Below are 18,986 nucleotides of genomic sequence, written 5' to 3' on the forward strand. Positions count from 1 at the left end.
CCTTCGGATGCACTGAGCTAGCTACTGGACATGTGCTCTTCGATTCACCGGCGAATAGAGAATGCAAGAGGCAGCGTCATCAGATCCAAAACATGTGTCTCCGGGGATTACTTTAAGAATGTCTCCAGAGCTTACTTCAGGAATACCTGTACGGTGTCCTGCAGGAATACTTTCACGCTTTCCTTCAGGGATTTCTGCATAAATTCCACCTAAGGTTTTTTCAGGAATACCTCCAGGGATTTCCTCAGGAGTACATCCAGGGAATCCTTCAGGAATTCATACAGAGATTCCTTCAGGAATTTCTCCAGTGAATCTTTCAGAAATACCTCCATGGATTCTTTCAGGAATACTTTCAAAGATCCTTCAGGGATTCCTTCAGGAATACCTGCAGGAATTCCTTTAGGATTACCTCCAATGATTCCTTCCCGAATACCTCCAATTATTCCTACAGGAATATTTTCGGGAATATCTCCAGGGATTCGTTCAGGAATACATCCAGGGATATGTTCAAGAACATCTCCAGGGATTTCTTCAAAAATACCTCCAGGGGTTCCTTCAGGAATACCTCCAGGGATTCCTTTAGGAATACCTCCAGGGATTCCTTTAGGAATACCTCCAGGGATTCCTTTAGGAATACCTCCAGGGATTCCTTTAGGAATACCTCCAGGGATTCTTTCATGAATATATCGCACACTAAATTATTGCAGATAGATGTTTAATGGACAAGGATTTCTTACCATCCGTTGTAACGAACATTGTATCCAGCATTGAAAAAGGAAATCCAGAAAATCCCAAATGATGATCAATTCTCAGCCTTTTATTAGCATTCGGATTGATTAGTCCCTTACAAATAGTAGAGCAGATCGATCCTTGAGTGCAATGCATTGAAAATCCTTACGAGAGCGACCCATACATCTGATGGTATTAATTTCTCGATGCTACTACCGTTAATCTATAATTCAATACATAATATCTACCGATATCACAATTTTCTTCCGTATTTCATCTCCAGCTACCAACCAGTGGTACGTGCCAGCCACCAAGGGAGATGTTCCGCCGGGATGTGCCGCGTACGGATTCGTCGTCGACGGAACCCGCATCTTGGTTTTCGGCGGTATGGTCGAGTACGGCAAGTACTCCAACGAACTGTATGAACTCCAGGCTACCAAATGGGAGTGGAAGAAACTGAAGCCCAAACCGCCAGAGTCCGGACTGCCACCGTGCCGACGGTTGGGTCACAGCTTTACGCTGGTCGGCGACAAGATCTATCTGTTTGGCGGCCTTGCCAACGAAAGTGACGACCCGAAGAATAATATTCCCAAGTATCTCAATGATTTGTACATTTTGGAGATCAAGAACAATCAACTGCAGTGGGAGATACCGACGACCTTCGGCGAGAGTCCACCACCGAGAGAGTCACACACTGCAGTATCTTGGTACGATAAGAAGCAAAAGAAATACTGGCTGGTCATCTACGGGGGTATGTCCGGATGTCGACTGGGTGACCTTTGGCTGCTCGATACGGACACTATGTCCTGGACTAGACCTCGAACCAGTGGCCCTCTTCCACTTCCACGGTCGCTGCACAGCTCGACCCTCATCGGCAACCGGATGTACGTCTTCGGTGGATGGGTCCCACTGGTCATGGAAGACGTCAAAGCCGAGAAACACGAAAAGGAATGGAAGTGTACCAATACGCTCGCTTGTTTGAATCTCGGTGAGTTCGATGTTCTGAACTGCGTACGATAGTTTAAGCATTTGACGACCTTATTCTCCTTCACAGAAACAATGACCTGGGAGGAGCTGGACCTAGACACGGAAGAGGACAACATGCCTCGGGCCCGAGCCGGACACTGCGCCGTCGGAATTCACACCCGGCTGTACATCTGGTCCGGACGCGATGGCTACAGGAAGGCCTGGAACAACCAGGTCAGGGTGAGCTCTGTTTTCTACAATTAAGTTATCGGTGTGAACGATTTCAATTGAAAACATTGAAAAGTGCAGCACTTTTATACTCGTCCGCTTGTGTATTGATAATGCTTTATGCCTAGCGCGATGGAGCACAAAAACTCTAGATGTAGCATTTGTTTCTATTTTGCTCGCACCGGAAGCGGCCCGGATGTTCAGCATTCGTTATGCACAATGGCCCCTCAGAAGGGTCTTTTCAGAATTTACTTATCATATTTCCAATTGGATTCAAGCTGTGAGGTTTGAGACTTCCTCAAACAATTTCACTCGCAATCATCTACCTATCGTCCATTATTCATGCTCTGATTTCATTCACTACGATATACTTTACCAAATTCACACTGATTCTTAATTTAGTTGAGAGCTCTTTTACTACCTTATTTTATGTGTTTTTGTTCGGTTTTAAACATTCAAAATTTATCCCTTACGAAGTGCCGACATCTGTTGTTGCAGCTTCCTTCCCTGGTTCTGCTTTTTAGGTTGTCTCTTTCTATGCTCCAAAATTGGTTCGATGAATAGCTTTTAACATAAAAACAACCTCGTCCTCCTTCTCAATAGGTTTGCTGCAAAGATCTGTGGTACTTGGAAGTGGAACGGCCAACAGCCGCATCCCGCGTCCAGTTGGTTCGAGCTTCAACGCACTCGCTCGAGCTCTGTTGGCCATCGGTGCCCTCGGCGGCCTACTACATTCTGGAAGTGCAGAAGATACCGCAACCTCCCCCAACACCACCGGCAGCGCCAGCACCGGCTCCGGTTCCGAGCATTACTCCAACGCCGGCAGCTGCCGCCGCAGCATCCCCGGCCCATACTCCAGCGGCCATCGCTTCCCCAATCGCTGCCATTCCGCAACCTGTACCAGTGGCTGCAGCAGCCGCCGGATCGATGTCTCCAGCAGCGGCACAGCTTCCGGCAGGGCTTACCAGCGGGGAACCTCATCTGCCGCAACCAAGTGAGTTATTTTCAATATCCGGACGTAGTACCAGGAGAGACATTCCGACCTTTTAATAGATTGTTCCGTTTAAATTGTGGATACAAGACTGGATTTTCGATAAACGGGTTGTCACTTCTCGTTACAGTCATTTATTAATTATCAAAAATGTTACCAGTTTGGACCAGTACCTGAAAGAGAAGCTCGTTAAAACATACAAATTAACGATCACAAGTATTACAGATTTCTATTCGTTATTAATTTTGTTACATATTGTTTTGTTGCCCTATAATTAGCAAATCTGCTGACCATGTAATTTGTTTTGTTTCCTTATTTACTCGAAAATCTCGAGTATAATTTAAAAAAAAAAACAAATAAATCTCATTTTTAAAGTTTTAAATGATGTTGTGTTTAAAAATATCAACAAAAACAATGGAAAATACCCGCCGCGACTTTTGGACAAAAGGACTCTCAACTACTTTTGATATCCCTTGCTCAAGGAACAGTTTCAAGAATTCGATTCAACCTTCTTGGGCGATGTGCTCGAGTTCAGAGGTGCGGTAGAAAGAAACTAGTCATCTCTTTTATTCGCTCTGGACTGGAGCACATTAATTCTAGGGATCTGTTATTTGGATGACTACAGACTATTGTCACGCCAGTGCCGGAAATCCATTGTACAACTCTAAGTAACCATCACACTGGGGTCTACCCGTTTGGCATAATGCCATTTGGCATAATAGTCGTTTGGCATAAAGGCCGTTTGGCATAATGGTCGTTTGGCATAATTTGAAAAAGAAAGATACTGCAGTGGTACAGTAAAATGCAAGACCATAAGATGCGTCATAAAATACCATGTACCTTATTCCGTACAGGCTCCCGAAGTCATGTATGATGCAACTTCAAAAGAGCTTTATTGGATATGGGTTTCCTTGGAAAATGAAGATTATAGATATGCCCTATCAATAACTGACAACGGAATGTACGATCGTGAGCAGTTTATTCACACCCATTTGCTTAATGGAAGGAATTTGATTAAATTCAATGTTTTTCACAATTATGCCAAATGGCGATTATGCCAAACGACCGTTATGCCAAACAACTATTATGCCATACGGCATTATGCCAAACAGGGTAGACCCGCACACTGAACTCTGTCGTATTTTATTAGGCAGGGTAGGGTAACATAATTAAAGGTTGTCCTAGAATTACGTGTCCCTACTTTTAGATTCTTCAGTAACGATGGGGTCTACCCCGTATGACATAATGCCGTTCGGCACATTTTTTTTTCATTATAGCCAAACGTTAGTTAAGGTTAAACCACAGACAAAGTTAAACAGTTTGGAATCTTACTTCTAAGATTGCACTGAAACTTCAAAGGCACTAATCTCACGAAGAAAACATCCAACAAGGGTGCACTATTTATTTTGGTTTTGTGCTCTAGCAGGAAGGTTAAGAGGAAAATAACCATAATCGTTTTACAAATTTTCAAAACCAGTTTTTTGCTCAAATTTGAAGCAATGTTCATGAAAATTTATCATTGCATTACACTTGCTATCTACCGTGAAGGCCCCATACTCTGCGCACTTAAGGCTTTTCAAATTTCAAACAGCTGTAATTAATTGAAAACAAAACACAATAGTCTGAAATTTTCGGAGCAAATACTTATTGATCTTATGTGGGGATTGCTCATCAAACCTTCCGGTCCGCCTCATAGTTACGTACTATTTGGTGCTGGGTGTAGTTCTTGTTTTTCCAGCTGTATTGAAAAGCATGAGCCATAGTCTTTGGCATACAATTGGATCTTTCTTTAGCAGAAAAGAACCGAAATGTCTATCGACGACCGGTGATTGCTAGCAGATATAGTGGAGAGCTTGTCTTGATACGTTCATCGCTTCAAGCTAGTTGAAAAACTGAATACACTGATTGCCTGTCGATCAGAGCCGAACTAGGCATAGATCGTCTACATACATCTGAATCTACATGTCTCCGATGTATTACATCGTTCCAGGTGGGAGTTATCTGATATGTGAATATGGTACCATAACAGAATTTTTCATCTGGATGAAGTGATAAATCATAATATTCCGCAAACTGTATCACACATCTACAGAATGTATTGCGTGAAGTTAAGACATAGCAGAGTATTGGGTACATAGGACCAAGTCCCTGCCGGGTAGCGCGAAACTGATGAGCGATAGACAATAGAATCAACAACACTGCCATAAGGGATAGTAAGCATGTGACTATTGTCGAAACTATGATTAGGAGGCAAATCAACATCCCAAGATCAATTTTTTTGTTACAACCCAATGTAGGTATTATTAAATTAGGCTGTAGAAAATGATAAATATCTGATCACTTATGAATGTGTTGCAAGGTAATAAATGCTCGTAGTCTGTTTTCTTCGAATACATATGTATAAATTGTTAAAATTGCCGAAGCATACGCGGAATTTATTAAACGGATTATGAAATTAGGACTGAAATCATAATGATGATAGATTATCAACTTTCCTTTCGTCGTGCTATTTGTTACCGTTAGAATCACCAAACTGATTGGTTTCCCACTACATACACCAATACAACTGCACGAAAACTGAAGTATTATAATCGCGCGTTGAAACTTATTCAATATCCATATATTACATTAATAAATTCTTGTATACAGCTGGTATAAATAACAGAATCATCAACAGGAAAACAGGATGCTTGTTTTATTAAACATACTCAATCTGCACCTAAAATCTCGGATCCAAATAGTTTTCTAAATAAAAATTGTGTCTAAATAAAACGTGGAGGCCAACAAAACATAATTGAGTAGGAGTTTACAAGTTACTTAGGGCTTGAAAGCACATGAAAAGCAGTTTAAATTAATCTATTAGTAGATCAACACTAATGCTCACATTTTTATATTCTCATTTCATCATGGTCCTCATTGCTCGAGCGGAGATGAACACCCTGGAGATGGAAAAAATCGACAGCGCTACGACAAGGAAACGTAACAGATGAGAAACTATCGATACATTTATCAATTATAAAACCCCGTTTTAATGTTAACACTTTGTTTCTGTTTTTTTCGTTTCAGCAATCAAACAACCGAACCAACTCTACTATCTTTTCATTTCTTCTTCGTTATACTTATAGTCCCTCTGGCACTGAACCGAGTGGTGCGCCTTCCGCTTTTATTAGCGCTGTCTTTGCTGTACGTTGAGCATGGTGTCGGAGGTGGTGTGCTCTGTAGAACATCTGATGTGCTACACGGCGCGCCACTTCCGGCATTTTGTTTGGCGTGCGGGATGGGCAGTGCTGGTGATGAGGTGGAGGGCGCTATTCGGTTTAGTGCCAGAGGGACTATATCTATTTAATGTATCTGAAACTCGTGGGACCGCTTTAATTCCGGCGCCTGCTTGTGGAAGAACCCGGTGTGCTAAACGGTATAGGACATGTTAACGGGGGAGGCTTGGTAGGTCCTCACCCAGCCCGTGTCTAGATTGGCGGACAATTGTCTGCCAGGGTGTGGATTGAGCAATTACAATTACAATTACAAATACTTATTGATCTTATGTATAAGGAATAAATATAAAAGTTTCACTAAGTAATGATTTTTATTGCATTTTTTTAATTTTTCTCAAGGGTGTCCGTGTTCCTAACTCTGCGCACTCATTTTTGCAATGCTCCTTATTCTGCGCATTTAGGTTCCTAACTCTGCGCACTCGATAAATTCTTTATAACAGTTAAAGTATTTTACTAAAAGCATTACTAGCAGTTAAACTCTGAATTAATCTTCATTTTCTTACTTTATACGACTTTACGTCCCTAGTGGAGCGTGGAATGTCTGTAACATAGAAGTTTACTAAATGAAGTGAATTTTATCTATAATTCAATCCATGATAATTAGTGTTAATGAATGCCATTAAGGGCAACTCTTAAAATAATCGAAATTACAATCACACGTACAAACTACGTCTTTTTTGCGTTCACTTTTGGCGTGTAAAGGAAAATTAGCTTGGACTGTTTATGTATTTTCATTAGAAAATATAAAACCCAAATTTGTTTGGTTCTGTTCGGGTCCGGATTCGGTATTAAATAATTGTCTCGGATTCGGGTCGGATCCGGGTTTGAAGTAAATAAATAAGAACCTGGTTCGGGTTTGTTATATGTAAAACCCAGAGTCTATATACAGAGAGTTGCGCGAAGAGGCTTCTTTGAATGATTGTTCTCCTTTTTCTTCAAAAATAGCCCCTCCCCATTAAACATTTGACAGTTCAACAGCCGACTAAATTGGTTGCAAAATCGGTCGATTATTGCACCGTCGCTTATGGAAGATTAACACAAGGATCAATCGAATATCATCCGATTTAATAGGGTGGGCCGACGCAATCCTACTAAATAGGTGGATAAATCGGTATTTTAAGTAAAATCCAAGCAAGTTGACCTACTAAAACGCAGATTTCCTCGGTCACCCGATTTAATCTAGCGATTAGTCAGTTGTTCGCTGTGTTAAACTTCCATAAGCGTCGGTGCAACAACCAATTTAGTCGGCTGTTGAACTGTCAAATGTTTAATGGGGCTATTTGTTATGCTGGTCTGCTCGATAGGTAGACGGTTTGACAGTTCGATAGGTAGATTTGGTTTCACTCTTCGCGCAACTCTTCATTTATAGACTCTGGTAAAACCCGAACATTTCTACTAAATACGAAGAATAGTTTAAGCGAAAGGGTATATCCATTCTTCATGTATTGTTCATCAATCAATCGAGAAGTATCGCCACTCTGTATAAGCGTGACGTAATTAATGAACGATTCCTATTGCAGATCAATAACAGTACTTTATTGGCGTTTCTATATAGCAAATACGATTAAACCTCGGTGTTCCATTACTCGATATTGACTCATGAAACTATACAAAATATCTAAATTATTTTATTGCATGGTTAGGGAGCATTCAAAAATTACGTCCATCGTTGAGGGGAGGAAGAGTCTATGACAATGTGACATTAGGTACTGTAAAAATCGCGACAGGGACTGAGGAGACGGAGTGTAGAAATCCTTAAAATGTGAAGGACGTCATTTTTTAATCTTCCCTTACTATGATGGTCCCCTCAAACAATTTTCCAAAGCATTTCTATTCCATATCACGATGGTGTCGACAAGTCGATGGTTCCCTTCAATATCGACCTCTGGAGGGTTGATTGTTTGTTGAAAATAACGTTTTATAACTGCTGCGCATAGTAAGGAACATAGTTGAAAAAAGGGTTCCTTACTATGCGCACTTAAGAAGAATAAGAAAATGAAGGAAAAAAAAGTTGCACTTTACCAGTGATGATTGCTCGATAAATAAACTAGTGCCTACGTACTAAAAATCTGAAACATATTCTCTTTAATTTGCTTCAAATGACTTAAGTGATGAGGTACTCCCTTAGCATTTTTGCTAACGGGCAGTCAATTTGGACGTTTTTCAATATTTTTAAAGCTATTTCATTTTTTATTAGAGTAATAAACATAATTTGTCAAGAAAATTCTTCGCGTACTTTTTTATTACTATTGTAGCAATATATGAAACAAAAATTGTAAACAAAAATTTAAGTGTTTTACCAGATTTTGGTGAATTTTGGTAAAAGTGCGCAGAGTTAGGAGCTGCGCAGAGTTAGGGGCCCTCACGGTATAATGCAATGATAGATTTTCATGAAGATTTCTTAAAAATTGAGCGGAAAAACTGGTTTTTCATTTTTGATGATTGCTGATGATTGAATGATGAAGTGCAATGTAATGCTAGATTTTCATGAACATTGCTTTGATCTTGAGCAAAAAAATACTGGTTTTGAAGTTTTTAAAACGATGATGGTTATTTTCCTCTTAAAATAAGAAGATCAGGAAAGATTCCCTTCTATTTCTCCAGTTCAGTGCCTTTGAAAAAATGAGTAGGGTCACAAGTCGGCCATTGTGACGGCCATCTTTGGATTCCGAGATGCTTCACCTTAACATCTACACAGATACCACTGAATCAACAATTTCGCAGTACAATACTTGGTTCGTTGTCGCATCTCTCCATCCTTGGTTCTGCCTCAAGCTCCCAAAATCGTTGCGCACTTGATTCACCTACCTAGCTCGCTGCACTCCATGCCTTCTTGTACCAGCCGGGTTCGAAGCGAACATCATTTTTGCAGGGTTGTTGTCCGGCATTCTTCCAACATGTCCTGCCCATCGTATCCTCCCAGCTTTGGCTACCTTCTGAATGCATTGAGAATTTGCTCGTTGGGGCTCCGCTACATGGAATGACTCGATGGTTGAAAGAGTAGATGTCAAACTGACTTTGAAGTCTGTACACCGTCGTACTGAAGTCTTCGTCGCTTCTGTTGTCCGTATCTGCTTTCTATTTTGCGGCATCAGCCATAGAATGTTTTGAACAATGCGATCCAATAAGCCATTTTACGAGACGTTTCGGAACAGCTGATCGCCGAAACGGCGTCAATTGACAGGAGACCTGGGATTAAATCCAGCGTGATTTTTAACAACGCCTCATCTTACCAAACGAGGACATGAAGAAAATGACAAAAAAGAGATTTAAAAATGTTTGTTACTGCAACTTTACACCTAGTTATTGTATCAGCTACCTCTTTTTCACCTATATTTCACATAAAAAGGCATTTTTGTGATCAGAAATATTTTAATATTTTTTCTCCATTTAAGTTTTCGCCTGTATGAAAAGCTACGCTAGAAATGCGCACAGTCATCAACCATCATCATCGCCAAAACTGACGACGATGATTGAAAAATCCCAGATCTCCTGTCATTTGACCTGCTTCGTAAAATGGCTCATTTGAGGTATTGGGTACTGCTGGCGATGATGTGATTTCTTTCCCGGTGCAACCCGCCGTTCCAGTCAGGAAATCGTTCTGATCGAAGAGTTATGTTTGGGTTGCCGAGGCTTCTTTTGGTGGTAATTCGCAGGTGATAATGATATAGTTCTTAGTGTCAATTCTGAACACTTGAGGGTCAAACAAAATGCAACGGCATTACGGCAAGAACGGCAACACCGACTCGGATGACATTTCAATGTTTTGATCAATCAGATTCAACATGGATTTGACAAGTAGAGTGCAGATCAAGATGGGCTTGCCGTTTTGCCGTTATACCGTACTGCCGTTCACATTGTGTTCGGGGCTTTACGCTTTGGATGTGCTTTCTTTTGGCAGAATTGGCAACTGATTCTCGTAAGACACCAGGGTCTTCTGATTTTCGATTTCGATAAACGATGGTATGATTGGTTTGGGTTTGGAATTATGCATCCTCCTCAGCCAACGAACGCCATTCGGGATTCCCGAATCCATTGCGGAGTGCGTTAAGCTTCTTATAGAACTTCCGTGTTCCTTGAGACCTGCACAGCTGTTCCATCTCCTCGCACTCCATACCCGCCGGTCACCCTGAGTGTTTAAATCTCCTTTGAATTTTGACATCGTGGTTTGGGCAGCTATCCTATTCGTGTTCGAGCTGCGCGTAAAAAGCGTCTGCATCATTTTTGCTTCCGGAGAGAGGGCTGTTTAAGTTTAAATTTTGATACTGAAGTCGAAAAACCGGCATTTGATCCTCAACTTGCACATTCTCTCATTAATCGGCCACCAACCAATCACGCGCTTCTGCATAACATCCAACATTATTATATAAGCTGCTCCAAGCTCGTGTGTGTTGCCGAAGCTCTGGTAAATGGTATGATTACTTCTAAACGTTTGCACCATTAATCCATTTCAACACACTTTCTGCATCGCTACGGTGCCGAAAACGACGTGACGTTCAACACATCGGCGAGTATGCGTGTACTCCCGATAAAGTTGAGAGGTTTACAGTTCCACATACCGAGCTTCTAATCAATAGGCTCTTTTCGTCGCCGATTATCTATCCCGGTTCGTATTCTCTCGTTGATTACACTTGTTTTTTTTACGGCTGTCTTGCAGGGCCTGACACCAACCCCCTTGATTTCCGGATGACCATTTCCCTTAAATTTTCGGAGGGCCATAGTGCACATTTTGGCTCAGAGTCCTTACTTAGAGTTCAGCCGCTCCTAACATGGAGTACAAACGCTCCAGGTTTGCAGAAGTAAATGCGATTTGGCACCTTTTCCCCAAATTGGGGAACCGTATGTCCTTACAGGTCGAAGTACACATTTAAACACCAACATTTTGTTTCTAGTTGATAACTTTGAATTGAACGCCGATAAATTAGCGAATACAAAGATCGGACCGATCGGACTGACTTGTCCAGTTTATCTATGGAGTACTGCTCCAAGATATTTGCTTTCATCTACCCAGGCTGAAGCCTGTCCGTTCGTGGTTATTTCTGTTCTTGGAAGGCTTCGAGCTGACCTTTTCTTGGTAAAAAGATTTGATTTTGCGTTTCAGTTGCATTGATTTTAATTCGTCATTTGCGCTGGTATTCTTCCGGGATGTTGAAGTTTCGCAACAATTTGAGTTGGATCCTTGTCGGCAGCTAAGAATGTCGTGTCATTCGCAAAAAAAGCATCCACTACTCCGTCTACCATCAGCGTATCGGAAGTAAAAATGTTGTTAAAAGCTGAACTCAAGACCAATCCTTGAGGAACGCCAAATGGTATAGAGTGTATGGTGGACCTACAACCGTTGACCACTATTTGGAGTTTTCTATCAGGCAGGAACGAATGAATGATTTCAACCAAGTAAAGCGTGCAGTTGGTTTGATATAACTTGAAGACTACGGCCTCCTGCATACCGAGTCGTAGTCGTTTCAACATAATCGTTCTAGGATTTTACTCAGGCTAATACGGCTGCATGGTCGATAGTTTCCCGGGAACGTAATATTTTCATTTGGTTTTGGAATTGCAATTACAAAAGCATACGGCAGGAAAATAAGTTGCCCTGAGACATGCATTAACGATCTTCGTCAAAGCAACGAGTGCTTTTTTCGGAAGGTGTTTAAGAACTACATTTTTAATGCCATCCAAGCCAGCAGCTTTTTTGGACTTCATTGAACAAATTGTTGACATTATTTCTTTTGGCTTGGCTAGAATACTCGGATCCAAAATAAATTCACCATGTTTAACAGTTTCAATAGTACTGTTCACTTTTGATGTAGTCTGTGCATCTCCTTCGAGCTGACGTGTGCAGTAGCAAAGGAAGTCGCGAATGCTTCTGCCTTTTGAGTGGAGCTGACTATCAACTTTCCATTCACTTTGAGCTGTAGACTGTATTTTACGTGATTCCGGAGGAATCTGCTAATTTTCCAAAATTGATTGCATCCGTTATCTGGGTTTAATTGAGCATCTCGCCAAAGTTCTTATAACGATGATCAGCACATTTACTGCGAATAATGATATTATGCTGTTCGACTATCGAACTCATACTGATGCTGACGTCACCGAGCATTTCTTAGTCTAATTGAAATCTTTTACATCATTGAAACATCTTTTCTGATGATGGGCGCTCTAGACATCATTCCAGTTATGCATCACGTTCCTGCCTCTTTGGAAACCGATAGATACGCACTTGCTACTCTCAAGCACATAATCCTATACCTACGTGCTTTCCAACCGCTTTAGGTTTATGTTTGTTTTAAGTGCTTTTGACCAGATGACCTCCAATGCCTATGTATGCAAAACGCTACGCCTGCTCAGGAGCTTAAGTTTGCTGGCAATTACAGGAGAACTGCCGCAATAGTCGTAGGTGACGTTTTTACAGGCAAATAAACCGTGGCTAGTGAGGCTGAGCTTGTTTTCGATGATTGCCTGATATGTTATAGTTGACCACCAGTACCTCAAGCTTATGGTGGGCTAGCCCCAATTGTTTAGACCTCATCCAGAGGCTATGGAGATAGAGTATGTTGCAGCCAACTATTACCTTCATCGATTCGCCATAAATCACTAGGGTGATGTCATCGACGAAACCTAACATCCTAATATCCGTCGAAAGAGGCAATCTCAGTACGGGATAGTACATCACATTCCACACGCAGCGAACTGGACCTTCGAAATTCATACATTTTGCCTTATGAAAGATGGAACGGTTATCGCAATACGAACGCGTTATGTATCGTTTTAGCATCACTCAACATCATGGCGTCGATAGGCGCGGGGTGTACAACCGAGCCTATCGATCGCAAGGTCATTGGTTCGATTGCAGGTTGCCGCGAAAACTATTTTTGTTTTCAAATTTTGGTTTCATAAGGTAAATTTATGAATTTCAACCCGACTCCTTGTGGCGAATTTTCATAAGGGGTTCCTATGTTTATCGATAGTCCATTTGCCTGAGTGCATAACACCAGCCCCAGGATTGAACCTTGAGATACTCCCGCGGTAATTCGAACGATTTTCAGCCCCTCTTCTGTATCACAAAACGATTACTTTGCAGTGATTTCTAAATTGATGGTAAACAGAAATGTTTTTTTTTTTCAAAATTGAACATTTTTTTCCAAAAAGACTAAATAAGGCAAACTAAATTTCTCTGGCTCATATTCTGCCGACTAGAAGAATCCCATATGTTACCCAGTCCTTGGAAGAATTTATGTGGAAAAGAAGTTTTACAAAAATCAATCAGATTCTTCACAAAAATTTGAGAATCATTGTCACAAAATGTTTGACATGATGTTTACGAAAAACTTAGCGCTAAATTCTCCTACAATGTTGAACAGAAAACTCTTAGAAACAATAGCAAGAATCCTAGCCAGGATTACCATTGGAACCAAAAAATCATTCTTGCTAGATCATGGGTTGGATTTTTCACAAAATTCTTCACTCAGCAGACAGCATCCAGAACAAGATTTCAAAAACAAAACTTGGACTATATTCTAACGGAAATCTGGACAAAATTTTGTCAAATTCATAAAGAGGATTCTCGCAAAATTTTGTGCAGATATCTTACACAAGTAAAAAGAATCTCGAATAATTCGAGGTGGTATTCCGACAGAATCCTATGATGCTATCTGACAGGGTTCTGAGTAAGATTCTTATGAAATTCTTTATATAATTCTCAATAGATAGGGATGGATTAAAGTTTGACGTAATTCTGAACAATTCTCACAAAATCTTTTTTATTCGAAACGTTTTTTACTGATCGGTTTTTGATCGATTACGAAAATTTTGCAATTTCTTGCTCAATGAGCTCTAATAAATTGGGCCCGCCACACAATATTGTTTCTAAGATTTTGGCTGCGTTCCTGAAAGTTTGGGCCTGCCATAAGTAGAATCATATCCTCTTTTTTTGTGATGATCCAAACTCTACATTTGATATATTCACATGCACTTTTCAAATTTACGTTCTAAACTACCCCTCCATTTTCTTTCTCCCCAGTTATCAAAACCCTTCCGGGTCGTGCCGTGGCATCGCCAATCGCCGTGTCCCCATCACCAGTGGCCGTTCATCCGTCAGCATCCCCGCTGGCTGGCAGTGCCAGTCCGAACATTTTGCAAACTGCCGCCCAAGCCATCAGCAGTCCGGTGCACAATCCACCCGGAATGCAATCGCCAACGCCGATTGCCATGGCCGCCGTACCATCCTCCCCGGTGCACAGTGTCACTTCGCCTCCGGTACAGCGCATCGTCACCAAGGTTCAAGCGGCCAAACCGCTTCAACAACAGCAACCGCAGCAACCGAAACAGGTGCTCACTCCAAGCTCTCCGATTCTTCAGCAGCAACCAACGCAGATCATCCAGACCCAGGTTCAAGCTCAACCGATTGTGCAACAGCAGCAAGTTACTCAGATCACCCAACAGCAACCGCAAACGATCCGCGTGGTCAGCGGAACGGGTGCCATTTCAAATGCCCAACAGATCACAACAGGTGCAGGAACTCCAATCCGGGTGCTGTCTTCGACCGGACAGCAAGTACGGATTGCCACTCAGCAACCGGTGGTTAATGTTAGCACCGCCACCGTTCAGCAAATGGGCGGTCAACAAACTGCTACGGTACTGCGCGGTCAGAACATCGTCACCGCCGGCGGTCAACTGCAACAGCAGCGTATTGTCAGTGCTCCGGCAGGATCGACCACTACTACCGCTACGATAGGTGGCAAACAGATTATATTGCAGAAGCCGTTGACTATCGTAGGTGGAACCGCTGGGGGAACTGCTACCGGTACGATCAATAACGCTGTCAATCAGCCACAGATCGTTACCCTGGTCAAGACCAGTCAGGGAATGACCGTTCAAACCCTGCCGAAAATGAACGTACTACAAAAGGGAACGGTAGCGGGAACCATCCAACAACCGCAGCAGATTGTCACGTCGAACATTATCGGAGGCGGTGGTACCATTCAGCAGGCGACTGTTGGTGGCCAGAAGACGGCTGTTATCGGAGGCAACGTGGTCAAGTTGATGTCGTCCACCGGAACGATAGGTGGCAAACAGATCCTGATGAAGAATCCGAACATTGTTCAGGTTGGCAAGGTGGCTACGAATGTTGCCGGCAAACCCACGCTGGTCATCACCAATAAGGCCGGTCAGCAAATTCGAACCGGCAATCAACAAGTCATCGTGGTGACGACTCCACAGGGTATCCGTACCGTCAGTGGAACCGTCACGTCGTCAGCGAATAATTTCGTCTCACTGTCAACTTCACAGGTAATTTGGAGTGGAAGACTGGGCTGGTAGCAGGTCTCTTTTTAAAAACTTGGGCACTTTAATGCAAGTTTAATGCAAGTCTCTAATTTTAGTGGATTGTCTCTAAGGTCACATTTTTTTCTCTTTCTGCTTGCACCTTCTTCCAACCTCCACTAACACGAATATTCCACAGGTTCTTCTTACATTCCTTGAGAAAAAGCTTCAGGAATTGTCCGAATTATTTATCCAAGCATTTATTCCAAGCATCTCTCCAGAAATTCCTCTAGAGATTTCCTTACCAATTCTCCCGATATTTCAAAAGATTCTCTGAAGAATTTCTCTAGAATTACCACCAGAAAATCCTTTAGCACTCCAACGCCACTAGATCTAGCAATTCCTACAGGGATTATTCTGAAAACTTCACCAAGAACTATCCCAACATTTCCTCCAAAGAATTTTACATAAACTCTTTCATCGAGTTCACCAGGAGATTCGTTTGAAGATTTTTCCCAGAGGTTGTACAAAAATTCTTCTACGAGTTGCTACGCAGATTTTCCCAGTTATTTTTCCATACATTTTTTTATACGAAATCCGTCAAGATTTCATCCCCAGTTTCTTCCAAGAATTGCTCCAAAAATCTTAGAGGTATTTCTCAATGAATTCCACCAGGAGTCATTAAGTGCCTTCACAAATTTCTCTGGATATTTCTCCAGTATCTCATCAAATAATTAATCCTCCAGTTCTTCCAAACATGTTCGATTAATTTCTTAAATATAATCTTTATGGATTATTCAAATTTCTTCAAGTTTCACAGCTGTTAATACTACAGTAGTTATTTCTGCGATTTCCTTCTCAAATAACTTCACAGATTCAGTCTAATATTTTTAGGAAACTCCATCAGAAAATCCTAAAGAATTTCCACAGCAGATGACTTTAGAATATCCTAAAATCTTCCGGATTTCTAAAGAATTTCTTCAATAATTTGTAAGGTATTCCTAATAAAAATTCCCAATGGAAATAATTTCAGGATAAATTATTAAAAATTTCAGAAAAAATAGGAAGAATCTTTGGAGTAATCAATAAAGGTATTCTTAGAGAAACTCCTGATTGACATCTTAAAGAAATCCTTATCCTGATTGTAGAAAATTCTTAAAAATCACTGATATTGATCCCTAACGAAAATCTTGGGGAAAAATCTATGAAAGAATCACTGGATGATTTCCTGGAGGAACTCCTGGTAGATTCTATGGAATAACTTCAAGGGTTGTTCTTATAAAAATTCCAAGTTGGATTCTTAAAGTCCGTAGAAAATTCTTAAATGAACTATAAATCTAACAGGGCTGGTAGGTCTTTTTTAGAGACGGGCCCTATTTTTAATGGAAGTCCCTAAAGTATCTTTGTACTAAAAACGGTCTCTGAAGTCACTATTTACTATCTCCTTGCAGAGAGTTTTGATTCGAAACACCTAATCAGGAATTTCCACAGGGATTACTCTGAAAATTTTCCAGCATACTTTTACAGAATTTCTTTCAGAAATTTTCCACTAGTTCCAGATTTTTTCCAGTAATTACTTAGCAGATGTTCCAGAAAATCTGACTGAAGTTCTTTTTTGATAATCCCCAAGGGTTTATTTAATATTTTTTAAGAAATTTGTGGAATGACTTCCAGGAATCCCTTCGTAAATTCATATACGGTCTTTCATAGAAAATGATCAGGAATTATTTCAGGGATTATTTCAGGAGATCTATGAATAAATTGCATAATAATAATTTGACCAGTTATTTATAGTTAAATTTAATAAGTGAGAGATACACTATATTTTTCTAGAATTCAACCGCTGCTGAGCAATTCTCGCTGAAACCAGGCCGCCATCGGCACCCATCGTTAGAATTCCAATTTTATGTCACTGATCGCTAGTTTTCGATAAAACTTAAGGGTGTTCCTTTCTGTTTTCTCAAATTGGTGGACCCCTCGTACGCCAGCTAGCTGAGCAGTTTGCAAAAAAGCCCATTTTTTGATAAATCTTGGGTATTTCTTCACGGGATATGTCTCATATTTCACATGGAACACATAGCAAACTAAGTGGCATCGTATAGAGAAAGGATATAGCTTTCATTTAAACTCGAAAAAAATTGGCGGCCATTTTGAATTTGGTCGCCATCTTGAATTTTGTTAGAAAAATCGTTTTTTCACCATTAGCGCACCGCTAGTTTTGAATTCTGAGATCACCATCAGAAAGCTGAGGAAAAATTGCGTAAGATAGGCTACAAAAACTAGGTGAGCAATGGTACACTGAAATAAATTTTATTGTAGAAACTACTGAATCCATGGTAAAATTAAGAACTGCACCTACGATTTTCAACCGACTACATTAATCTGTTAACTCTACCATAACATAGTCAACAAGAAAATATATTCTGTTTATTTAACCAGAGTTGTAGTATTTATGACTAGAAACATTCTAGATTTGACAAGTTTGGCATTGTACTTTTCACCATACTGTGTTGTACGGTGGGTGTCACGGATTGAAATACAATGCTTTGTAGTCGAGGCTACTATAAACATAGTCACATTTACTACACTGCTCAGTGATTTTTACCAGATTATAGTAAACTTAACAGATTTTTGTAGTCGGTTGAAAATCGTTGGTGCAGTTCTTAATTCTACCATGGATTCGGTAGATTATACAACAATATTTGTTTGCGTGTATTTACCCTATGATATGAACGATTTTTAAATCATGTTCTACTATTTTGACGTATATGGCAAGTTCAATCAATGCAAACATCATTTTTTTGTACAACAAAGAAACAAGTTTTCGATCGTTGGTGTATTATTTGAGACAGATGAAGAATAGGAGTATTATTTTGAGTGAAAAAATCTGGCGGCCATCTTGGATTTTGCCGCCATCTTGGTTTTAAGTAGTACAATGAGTTTTCACCTTGATAGCACTCAACATGTTGAATTTTAATGCTACCTTTACACTTATTCTTCTTCTTGTTCTTCTTTTTCCTGACGTTACGTCCCTACTGGAACAGAGACAGCCCCTCAGTTTAACTAGCTTTGAAAACAAATTTTCAAATATGATTTTTTAACGCTTATTTGCTACCTGAATGATTCTTCTGCATATCTTCGAGTTGAAATTAGCATTATTTCTTACATTTATTTGGTCTTAAACTATTGATAGAAATGAACAATCAGTGGAACAACTGAGATAGGATAAGAAAAATAGAATCTGATTGTTTTTTTTTAACGGAGGCCTCATAATTCAACATGATGAGCACTGAGATGGTAAAAAATCATTCAACTGCTAAAAACCAAGATGGCGTCGGAATCCAAGATGGCCGCCAGATTTTCCAACCTCGAAATGATACTCGGCATTACGTCCACATTTTTCACATGCATGCTGGGCGGTACTAAAAACAATACTTTATGGCTCAGAAAATCAAGGATGTTTTTTTGCTTCAAGATTTAAGATTTCCATTCTAAATTAATGCACTTTTGTCAATGTTTTACTACAGATATTACCA

The 18,986-nt window shown here is 40.6% G+C and overlaps 1 protein-coding gene across 5 annotated transcripts in view; it reads left to right on the top strand.

Annotated features, from left to right (window-relative positions):
• Positions 1 to 18,986, top strand: part of LOC5571204 (host cell factor) — a 50,938-nt gene that overhangs the window by 17,041 nt on the left and 14,911 nt on the right. For 4 of the 5 annotated variants that reach the window (XM_021850595.1, XM_021850594.1, XM_021850596.1 and 1 more), the window contains 4 exons: positions 1,013 to 1,717; positions 1,784 to 1,935; positions 2,527 to 2,917; positions 14,210 to 15,477. In XM_021850595.1, coding sequence (XP_021706287.1) covers positions 1,013 to 1,717; positions 1,784 to 1,935; positions 2,527 to 2,917; positions 14,210 to 15,477 — 2,516 coding nt within the window. The remainder of the gene's footprint in view (positions 1 to 1,012; positions 1,718 to 1,783; positions 1,936 to 2,526; positions 2,918 to 14,209; positions 15,478 to 18,986) is intronic. The other variant, XM_021850597.1, reaches the window with a different exon arrangement.

Source organism: Aedes aegypti, chromosome 3, assembly GCF_002204515.2.
Source record: "Aedes aegypti strain LVP_AGWG chromosome 3, AaegL5.0 Primary Assembly, whole genome shotgun sequence".
NCBI classification, from domain to species: domain Eukaryota; kingdom Metazoa; phylum Arthropoda; class Insecta; order Diptera; family Culicidae; genus Aedes; species Aedes aegypti.